Source organism: Pyrus communis, chromosome 1, assembly GCF_963583255.1.
Source record: "Pyrus communis chromosome 1, drPyrComm1.1, whole genome shotgun sequence".
NCBI classification, from domain to species: Eukaryota; Viridiplantae; Streptophyta; class Magnoliopsida; order Rosales; family Rosaceae; genus Pyrus; species Pyrus communis.
The window spans coordinates 28401639-28413310 of NC_084803.1; the positions used below are offsets into that span (position 1 = coordinate 28401639).

At 40.9% G+C, this 11672-nt stretch overlaps 1 protein-coding gene across 1 annotated transcript; it reads right to left on the minus strand.

Moving 5' to 3' along the window:
- Positions 1 to 7981: 7981 nt before the first annotated feature.
- On the minus strand, positions 7982 to 10135 carry LOC137725703 (uncharacterized; the record flags this gene model as incomplete). Its single annotated transcript, XM_068464477.1, has 2 exons — positions 9527 to 10135; positions 7982 to 8689 (listed from the first exon to the last, which is right to left on the minus strand). Coding segments are annotated over exons 1-2 (1317 nt in total), but the record flags the coding sequence as incomplete, so codon positions are not given.
- Positions 10136 to 11672: the final 1537 nt, after the last annotated feature.

Consider the following 11672-nt stretch of genomic DNA (forward strand, 5'->3'; position numbering starts at 1 on the left):
ATAAGTGAATGGTTTGATAAGTGATAAATGAACTAGTTTAAAGGGCTAGGGTTTAAGTACATAGAATGGGCCTAAAATAGGTTGGTTTGTATGGCATAATGTGATTGTGGATTGGGCTAGAGTTTAAGTACATGAAATGGACCCAAATTGCTCCTCCTTGCATGGCAAGGAATGGTGTTTGTGTTAAGCCCATGGCAAGGTGTTATGTGATTGGGTTAGGGCCATTGTTTTGTGTCTTCAAGTGCATACAAGGCCTTCAAATTCGTCCATCCTCTTGGCTCCATGGATAAGCTATCCAATCCATGCCCAAAAATGCTCCAAATGGCCTCAAAATGCACTTTCATGCTCCCTAGGCCCTTAGAACCTGAAAACACACAAAAGAAGCATAAAGGACTAAAATAACGAGAGAAACATAACGTAAATGCACGAGAACAAGCCATTTAAGTCGCATGAATATGCTCCTATCAAATACCCCCACACTTAGCTTTTGCTAGTCCTCGAGCAAAACAGAATAAAAACAAATAAACAAAACGACACTAAACACGTAAAACACAACCTAAACCTTCCAACAACCGTCTTAGGGATTTCCAATGACATGTTAAAAATCATCATTCTCACAGATTTTAGTCATCTTCACACTTAAGTACATTCTTAATCATAGTCACCATATACTAGTTCACAATTAAGCATTTAAAACCATGTTTTGAATGTAGTAACATGCCTTAGAGAATTTGCTCAATTCCTTACAAGATATGCACTCGATTTTCACTCAGAATTTCTAACTACACACCCTAATCTAGTCATATGTGAGAAGATTGATGTAACATGAAAACGAACACTCACATATAAGTATCACAAAGAACGCAATTTCTGGAGTTAATAAGCATGTTTAGATATGATCTCATGAATGGAATGCTACTACTTAGACGCGAGAACCAGTGACACCATAAGCTCATACCAAGTTCAAACTCCACAAATTGAAATACACAACACTTAAGATAGAAGTCAAGGGTTGTAACGGGGCTTGGGGTATGTGGATAACAAAGAAGGGATATGGAAAACAAAGGTTCTTAAAGAAATAGTGAGCAAAGCATTTGAATCAACTTAGAATTCACTTTTGAATGAAAACTCAACTTTTGAACAAAAAGGGAGAATTTAGACAATTTACGCCCAGAATTGGTGTTTCAATCACTTATTCTTTTCTCTTTTTTTTTTTTTTTTTTTTTTTAATTTTTTTTTTTTTTTTTTTTTTTTTTTCTTTTTTCTTTTCTTTTGAATCTCAAAACATAAACACTTAAACATTCTCTCCCCCACACTTATTTTCTTTCATAATGTAACTCAAAAGGAATTCAATTAAGTCATGCTCACTATCTTTTAAGAACAAGGGTGGGGATTGTCCTAAACTAGGCTAGGTGAGGAAAAAGTGGGTTAACAAAGAACATGGGCTAACACGGCTCAACGGGGGTACAACTTACAACATATACGAAATATGGGAAGTGAGGCTATTTGGCTATGGTGGCAATTACACAACTTCATCTTGAATATGTGTTATGCAAATCAATAACATGCTTTGAATGAAATGGGCATGAGTTCTAGCATTTGGAACTATATGATGAAACGCCTTCTAAGTAGTAACCAAGCAAAGAATAATGAGATCATGCAACGACTTTAGAAAACAAGAAATCACAGATTATACTCTCCAAAGAACGTTATAGGCTCAAGTCTCTCAGGGTTGTAGCGTTTGTTTGAGTTCCTTCCTTCAAGCATGTTACAAAAACGAATTTTTTTTCTTTTATGATTGCATGTGAAGTCATACATTATAACCATAACCAAGCATATACCAAGAGTAAATCAATCTTTTCTCTATGTTTATAACTCTTTCTAACCGTCATGCAATTATAAACCAAATCCTTAACATTGTGTTGGAAGGTACCCTAAGACACAAACTCACAAAAACGACTCAAAACACTCTTTTTAGGCTTTTCAAAACAATTTTTCAAATTTTTATGTGCTTTTCGGAGTTATAAAAACAAAACATACTAAAACACTTTAAAACAACTTAAAAACACCTTAAAACAGCAAGGAACAACATTTGAAGTTATGGGTGATAAAATCCCACGAATTTGCATTAACAACATTAGTTACCCCCCCCACACTTAAATCAAACATTGTCCTCAATGTTTTAAGCATAGATTCATACAAAACATAAGTAAACACACAAACAACAACTAAACATACTAAACATGGCAGAATGTATTTAACAAAGAGAAGAGTTTAGAGACGCAAATCTGGTTATAGAGTGCAAATTCCATCTTCTCCTTGGTAATTGCATTGAGGCTTTGATCTTTGTGATTCCACAGGCTTACTCTTGAACTGGTTTCCGCCCATCATTGATTTTCCTTTGTGCTACTGGGCTGGAGGATTCTTTTGGTCTTCCCCGAAGGTCTGAGCTTATCCCTTTTATCTATTTCTTTGTTCAATCTTTCCAATTCGTATTGAAAAGGGTTGGAGGATAACTCAGCCTATGTTTGTCTCCACATGCTTCAATGTATCATTTGCACTTGCCTTACTCGCTCCCCTTTGCAGAAGTGGTCCCTTCTCCGGAAGTGTATCAACCGTTGAAGATGACTACTCGAGAGCAACGCTAGGTAAGCAATCAGGAATAGATTCCAGGCAGTTGGCTCCAGAACGGAAGACTGACTCCAAGTGCCGGCTGATTGCTTGTTTTACTTTGCCATGCGAGTAAGAACAAGGACAAAGAAAAAGACAGGGAAAGAGCATGATATGAGATACTTTTGCTTTTGACCTTGATGATATGAGATACCTTTGCTTTGGAAGAAGCGGTGAATGAATCAGCACATGTATTTGTTGTGCTGATTCCCCCTGGGTCATCTGTACTCCAGGCATCTGGTATCATCTTTGGGGAAGAAGAAAGAATTGAGTATTTCGAAAGGTTTTGCTGGGAGTGCGCCCTCAGAGGTGAGAGAGAGTTGGGCATTTTCTTCAGGTTTACCCTGCCATAAAAGACGAAGGTCGACATATATAGAGATAATATCAAGTGGTGGTACTTTTTACCTTTGTCGACAAACGTTTTGATCCCGCAAATCCGGCTTTTTGAAATAATGGCGCCTCTTCGATCTCTGAACACGCCTCTTCGATTTCTGAGCAGGCGCCCCTTCGATTTCTGAACGACGTCCCTTCGCTTGCTGAACGACACGTGGTAGTGCAGATGCGGCTCCTTTTGACAAAGCTGCACGCGTCTTCTGAAAAGCAGAGAAAGCGTCGCCGAACTTTGCGTTTGTCGGCTAAAGATGTGTAGTTGTGATGATGGCCTCCACGTGTTGTCTGAAAAGAAGAAATCTTTTGACAAAGTTGAACGCGCCTTCTGAAAAGCCGAGAAAGCGTCGCCCAAATTACGCCGGAAATTCCGGCTTTTTGAATTGGTGGACGCGTCGCCTTGGCTTTTTTATTGAGCTATCGATCACCACAACAAACACACTCTGAAGATTTCCCATTCTTGAAAATCGACTCCGGCCCTTTGAAATTTAACTCCATCCCTTCTCCTTGAACACTTTTGAAAAATGGCAAACTCATCGAACCTTAGCTTGGAATTGAGCCTTAGCAGTGATGCGGGCGTGCCGCGTCAAGGTAACGTATGGCGCCCTTCTTTCTTTTCTTCTAACGGTCCTCTCACAGGTGAAGACTCCGTGATGCAGGACGCCACAACAGCTACAATAGTAGCTAGGAACCTCCTCACTCTGAAAGATAGTAGGCTGCTGTCAGGACGGTCCGATGAGTTGGCCGTTCAAGAGTCCCTCGCACTTAGTGTTCAGTGTGCGAGTTCTGTGTCCAACATGGGCCAACGCCTGCTTGCCCGCTCCCGTCAGGTGGAATCATTGATGGCAGAGGTGGAAAGTCTCAAGCAGGAGATCCAGCAGCTGAAGTATGAGAATAGAAGTTTGCATGTGCTTGCAAATAACTATTCGTCGGGCATGAAGAGGAAGCTTGATGAGCTGCAAGAGTCTGAAGGTCGGATTCACAGTGACCGTCAAAGGTTTTCGTCTTTCCTCCAGAGGCACCTTTTTCCTGGCTCATCCAGCGCTTGGCCAAGTATTGAGGCCTGGAATGCTCTATCTTCGATGCCTCCCGCTCCGATGCCTTCTGTTCCTACGCCTTCCGCTCCGATGCCTTCTGTTCCTACGCCTTCCGCTTCAAGAGTAAAGCCACGTAGTGGGGCCTCAAGCAAACAACCTTTGTGAAGCACCATCTTTCTTTGTTTAGCAGTGCCTATCAATAAATCAAACATTTTCTCAATGTTACAATCATAGACTCACACAATTAATAAACAAACAAACAATAACAACTAAACAACCTAACAAGGCAGAAACGAAATAGCAACAAAGAGAAGAGTTTTTTTTTTTTTTTTTTTTTTTTTTTTTTTAATTTTTATCAAATTTTCGAAGTTTTATACCAAGACACTATAAAACACTCTAAAAACGCTTAAAACAGCAAGAAACAACATTCTAAGTGATAGGTGAATAAATCCCACGAAATTCATGCAAATACAAATTGTTTACCCCCCCACACTTAAATCAAACTTTGTCCTCAATGTTTTAAGCAGAAAGTCACAACAGAGCAAGCAAATAAACAAATACGAGAAAGAAAGCAAAGTAAAGGCAGTAAAGAAAAAGAAAGGAATAAAAATAAGTCTCTTAAAGGGGTTTCCAAGTTCTTCTCTATTCGGATGCATGGGTTGCCTCCCACGAAGCGCTTTCTTTTACGTCTTGCAGCCGGACGGTACCTCCGTTTAAGCTTGACTAGGTTCCACGGCATAGAGGGGTACCTCCTCCACGACATGCTCCTCAAACATCTCGTAATAGGGCTTCAATCGATGCCCATTCACTTTGAATTCTTGCCGCGTCCTTGAACTTTTGATTTGCACTGCACCATGAGGGAAAACATTAGTAACAACAAACGGGCCAATCCATTTAGAACGCAACTTACTAGGAAACAAACGTAGGCGAGAGTTAAAAAGTAACACTTTCTGCCCAACTGTGAAGGTCTTGGTTTGAATCATTTTATCATGGAATGCTTTGGTCTTGGCTTTGTACATCCGGGCATTCTCATAGGCTTCATTCCGAATCTCCTCAAGTTCATTCAATTGGAGCTTCCTATGAACTCCCGCTGCATCTATGTCCATGTTGAAAATCTTCACGGCCCAATGTGCCTTGTGCTCTAACTCTACGGGCAAATGACATGGCTTACCATAGACGAGCCGAAAAGGTGACATCCCAATGGGTGTTTTGTATGCCGTACGATATGCCCACAGTGCATCATCTAAACGTAAGCTCCAATCCCTCCTTGTTGGTCCAACGGTCTTCTCCAAAATTTGTTTGATTTCTCGGTTAGACACCTCGGCTTGGCCATTTGTTTGAGGATGGTAAGGTGTGGAGACCTTATGGTTGACATGGTACTTTCTTAGCAACGCCTCAATGGTCCGATTGCAAAAGTGAGACCCTCCATCACTTATGATTACTCTCGGCATTCCAAACCTAGCAAAAATGTTAGTTTTCACGAAATCTGCAACCACCTTAGAATCGTTAGTACGGGTGGCTTTTGCTTCCACCCATTTAGAAACATAATCAACGGCTAGCAAGATATAAGTGAAACCATAAGATGGAGGGAAAGGGCCCATGAAATCAATGCCCCAAACATCAAAAATTTCAACATTAAAGACAGGGGTTTGCGGCATTTGGTCCTTGGTACCTATGTTACCCATTCGTTGGCAACGATCACAAGACATACAAAAGGTTCTAGCATCCCTAAATATAGTCGGCCAATAAAAACCACACTCTAGAACCTTGAGGGCAGTGCGTTGTGTGCCAAAATGACCACCACATGCATATGTGTGACAAAAGCTTAGAATTGAGTGAAATTCAGAATCATGCACACATCTACGTACAATTTGATCTGAGCAATACTTCCACAAATAAGGGTCATCCCAAACATAGAAACGTGCATCATTTTTAAGCTTATCACGTTGGTGCTTGTTTAGTTCATTTGGAATTTGTTTAGCCACCAAGTAATTCACTAAATCTGCATACCATGGTTCACTTACCTCAATGGATAGCAGCTGCTCATCGGGAAAAGTTTCAGGGATAGGTACGGCATGTTCATGCTCCTCGTGGATCATTCGGCTTAAATGGTCAGCCACTACATTCTCGCTTCCTTTCTTATCCCGGATTTCAATATCAAATTCTTGAAGAAGAAGAATCCAACGGATAAGCCTCGGCTTTGCTTCCTTTTTCGTGAGCAAGTACCTCAAAGCTGCATGATCAGAATAAACGATTACTTTAGTACCAATTAAATATGAACGGAATTTATCTAAAGCAAAAACCACAGCTAGAAGTTCTTTTTCCGTCGTGGAGTAGTTCAATTGGGCATCATTGAGAGTCCGAGAGGCATAGTATATGACATGCGGCCGCTTGTCTCTTCTTTGTCCTAGAACAGCTCCTAATGCATAGTCGGATGCATCGCACATGAGCTCGAACGGAAGGCTCCAATCTGGAGGTACAATAATGGGGGCCGAGACTAGCTTCTCCTTGAGTTGGTTAAATGCCGAATTACACTCTTCATCAAACTTGAATGGCACATCTTTTTGAAGCAATCGGCAAAGAGGGTTGGACATCTTGGAGAAGTCCTTGATAAAACGCCTATAGAACCCTGCATGGCCAAGAAACGAACGTACCTCTCTAACCGAAGTAGGAGAGGGTAAGTGACGTACAAGGTCTATTTTCGATTTATCTACTGCAATTCCTTTTTCTGAAACAATATGTCCTAAAACTATACCTTGTTTCACCATAAAGTGACATTTCTCCCAATTCAAGACAAGGTTAGTTTCAACACATCGTTTCAAAATTAAGGTCAGATTATCCAAGCAATTATCAAATGAACTCCCAAATACACTGAAATCATCCATGAAAACCTCAATGATCTTTTCAACAAAATCGGAAAATATACTTACCATACACCTTTGGAAAGTGGCCGGTGCGTTGCATAAGCCAAATGGCATGCGACGATAAGCAAATGTTCCAAAGGGACATGTGAATGTGGTCTTCTCTTGATCATCCGGGGCTATCACAATTTGGTTATATCCAGAGTATCCATCAAGAAAACAGTAAAAAGCATGACCGGCTAACCTTTCGAGCATCTGGTCGATGAATGGCAAAGGAAAGTGATCTTTCCTAGTCATGGCATTTAGCTTCCGGTAATCGATACATACCCGCCATCCAGTCTAAATGCATGTAGGCACGAGCTCATTCTCATCATTCTTGATAACAGTTACTCCGGACTTCTTGGGAACGACTTGAACTGGAGAGACCCAACGGCTATCGGAGATAGGGTAGATCACTCCGCAATCCAAAAGCTTGATTATTTCCTTCTTCACCACTTCCATCATCGGAGGGTTGAGACGGCGTTGAGCCTCTCGAGTTGGTTTAGCCCCCTCCTCAAGAAGTATACGGTGCATGCATGTGGTAGGGCTTATTCCTTTAATGTCGGCCAAAGTCCACCCTATGGCCGTTTTGTGTTCTCGCAGCACCCTCACAAGCTTCTCTTCCTCCAGTGCCGTGAGACTTGATGAAATGATGACAGGCAATGTTTCGCCTTTTCCCAAAAACACATACTTCAAATGGTCTGGCAACGGCTTAAGTTCAAGCGATGGTGCCTGAACAACAGAAGGTAGCATCTTAGTGGAAACTGAATTTGAAAGTGAGAGTGGAACCTTACCATATTGTTGTGGCAATGACTCAAGGGCTGCCACAACCTCAATTATTTCTTCACTAGAACCCATTGCAAAGAATTCCTCCTCCTTGCCGTGGCCTTGCATTGGCCCAAATCCTTCATTTTTGCGCTCTATGGCCTTAGTGATGGTTGTTTCCAGGGCGTCCTCGTTCAATTCTTCAAGGTATACCTGCGCCAAAGAATCGATAACATCAATGGAAAAACAAGAATGGTCATCAACGGGATATCTCATAGTTTCAGAAATATTAAAATCAATCACTTCCCCATCGAATTCCATTGTCAAGGTGCCTTTGTATACATCAATCTTCGTTCGGGCCGTCTTCATGAATGGCCTACCAAGGAGAATCGGCAAAGATGTAGAATGGGCTGAATCCTCCATGTCTAGGACGTAGAAATCAGCCGGAAAAATTAAATGGTTCACCTGCACAAGCACATCTTCCAAAACTCCTTTTGGATACGCGTTAGAACGATCGGCCAATTGTATAATTACACCATCTTGTTTTAATTCACCCAAATTCATAGATGCATAAATAGAATAAGGCATGACATTTATGGATGCACCTAAATCAAGCATGGCATGTTCAAAACGATTATGTCCAATCACACAAGGAATCGTGAAACTACCGGGGTCTTTGCACTTGGTAGGCAGTTTACGTTGCAAAACAGCGGACACATTCTCGCTTACCTTCACTACCTCTTTGTTTGTCCTTCTTCTCTTTGTATTGCATAGGTCCTTGAGGAATTTAGCATACTTTGGAACCTGTTTGATTGCATCGAGAAGCGGTATGTTCACTTGCACCTTCCGGAACGTTTCAAGAATGTCCTTCTCGCTTTCTTCCTTTTTTTCTTGCATGAACCTGCGAGAAAAAGGTACATTGGGCAGATTAGGACGTGAAGTACATGAATTTGAACTTAAATTACCTGATTTGGCCGAGTTAGGGTGATCTGCCTCAGGTTGTGTCGTCTCTTCATCTACTTTCTGGGCAGATTTGGGATTGTTTGGCTCGGTCCCAACTTCTTTTCCACCCCTTAGGGTGATGGCCTTGGCGGATTCGAATCCTCCCTTTGGATTGACTGTGGTTGAGCTAGGAAGCTTTCCTTGCTCTCTAATCTGTCCAAGGAACTCAGAAATCTGCCCTATTTGTTTCTTCATATCCATCATCTCCTTCTCGTTATTTTCTATTCGGTTGTTTTGATTTTGCAACCCCTGCGAAATAGAGGTTAGTAATTGCATAGCTTGATTACTTTCCAAAGACGTACCTGAATGAGATGATGCCGAAGGTTGTTGGGATTGTTGGGGTGCATACGGTTTGGAATAAAAACCAGGGGGGTTTGGCCTAAATCCTCCTTGTTGGGCAGCTTGTTGTGGCTCCCTCCATTTGAAGTTTGGATGGTCCCTCCATCCGGCATTGTAAGTGTTCGAGTATGGGTTGTTTTGATTTTGTCCTTGGAAACCAATTGCATTGGCAAATTCCCACCCACCATTCTCGATTAGTTGAGGGCACTTGTCGGATGGATGCCCTTGAATTGAGCACACGCCACAAACTTGGTGTTCTTGTGCTTTTGGACCAATCACAACCTGAGAAACAAGAGAAGTAAGATTAGCAAGTTGTGATTGAATTTCAGAAATAGCACTCACCTCATTTACACTTTGTTGCCGTGGGGCTTCCCTTTGGCCCACTCCTTCATATTGTTGAGCGTTGAGCGCTCGGTTGGCTATGAGAATCTTGGCATCCCTTGGTGTTTTGTCCACCAATGCTCCTCCCGCTGATGCATCAACCATTTGACGTTCGATAGGAAGGAGGCCCTCATAGAAATATTGAAGGAGAAGTTCCTCCTTCATTTGATGTTGGGGACATGAAGCTACAAGGCCCTTGAAGCGCTCATAATAAGCCGGGAATGTCTCACCATGATTCTGTTGAATACCACTAATTTTCTTCCGTAGGAGAATCACTCTCGAAGTAGGGAAGAATTTCTCCAAGAAAGCACGCTTCATACTCTCCCACGAAGTCACAGTTCCCGGGGCTAGTTCGTAGAGCCAATCTTTGGCCTTGTCCATAAGTGAAAATGGAAAGGCCTTCATCTTCAATATACTCCCATCCACATTGACGGGGGTCATGCTCGAACAAACCACCTCGAACTCCTTCAAGTGTTTGTTGGGGTCTTCCATAGACAAGCCATGGAACTTCGGAATATGGTGTAACAAACTGGATTTGAGTTCAAATTCCTCAGTCTTCCCCTCTGCAGCCGTGGGGTATTGGATACAAAGAGGCAATGCATTATCCAAACCTGAGGCCGAAAGCTCCTTGATGGTTCTATTATCTGCTGCCATGGCTTGTTCTTCTTCAAAAATCTGATCCGTGGGCTTTTCTTCTACACCTACTTCGTCTTCTTCAAGCCCAGGTTGTGGTGGAGGTTGTGGTGGCTCTTGTTGACTCCTCGTTCTCCTCAAAGTGCGTTCAAAATCACCGTCAAAGTCGGAGATGTTCTCTATAATAGGCCGAGAGCGACGAGTCATACACAGTACCTAAAAAACAAGGAAACAAACAAACTAAGAATCTAAAATAAGAATGCACGAAAAACAAAAAACAAAAAAATATAAAAATAAAGACAAAGGATTAGCAAAGTTGCTAATCCCCGGCAACGGCGCCAAAATTTGGTGCGAGATTTACTTGACACTCAAATTAAACCCTCGTTTGACAATTGTAGTAGAATGGATAAGTGAGGGATCGTTCTAGACCGGGGATTAGGAGGGCTTGCTAAAACCTTCTAAATTGACTTAAAAACATAAAAACTAAATTAAAATACTCTTAACAAGACTACTATGACTCAGAATGGCTTTGAAAAACTCAAATTGTCTAAAACAATCAAATTGACTCAAATAGAAGCTAGAACTTGATTTAGACGAATTTGCAATTGTTTATGACTCCACAAGCTTAAAGATACAAAAATAAAACAAATACGAATGATTAAGACTTAACAAAATAGGGGGGGAGGAATTGTGGTTGGACGATATTAAATTAAAAAGACAGAATATAATTAAAGGCAAAATGTAAATATGAATGTGATAAAAATATGGATGATGGAATAGCCAAGGGGTTCTTCTCCACACATGTTACACTTGCAAACAAAATTGATTCTCAGTTGGTCTTTCGATAAGTTGTGAAACTCAATGCTCCAAGTTAATTAGATCCGCTTAGATTAACTTTCAGATTTCCTTAAATTCGTTGGATTGAATGGAATACGCATTACAACCAAATTGTTCTTAATCAAAGTCCCTAACTATGGAATACGCATGATAGAGACATTTAACCAAGATCATTAAGTTCAACGGAAATCATAAACATCGACGAGGCATTCGTTACCATGGAATACGCATGAAACTTATGCCAAGAATTCGTTTAACGCGATTGTTTATAAGCAACCTTTACTACTTGTGAATATAAGTTCATAACGATTAGGTGAAATTCACTTATATTCTAGCGTCATATTTATGCATGAAAATTAAGCTTGCAATCTCAATGAACATACATAAATAAGTTATCAATCAAACAGTTAAACGAATTGAATCCACAACTTATGAAATTCCAACCAAACGTAATCAATTCAAAATGCAAATATAAACATAGTTTCGAATCACCCCCTAGCTAAAGGGGGTTTAGTTCCTCATAACTTTGAAATCAAAGAAACACCTAAACATTCCAACAACTCAAACGTGAATTGTATGAACGTTTAGGCACTCTTCTCTTCCCTTCTCATACGTACAAAACAAAGAGAATTAAATTTAAACTTTGAAATCAAAGAAACACCTAAACATTCCAACAACTCAAACTTGAATTGTATGAACGTTTAAGCACTCTTTTCTTCCT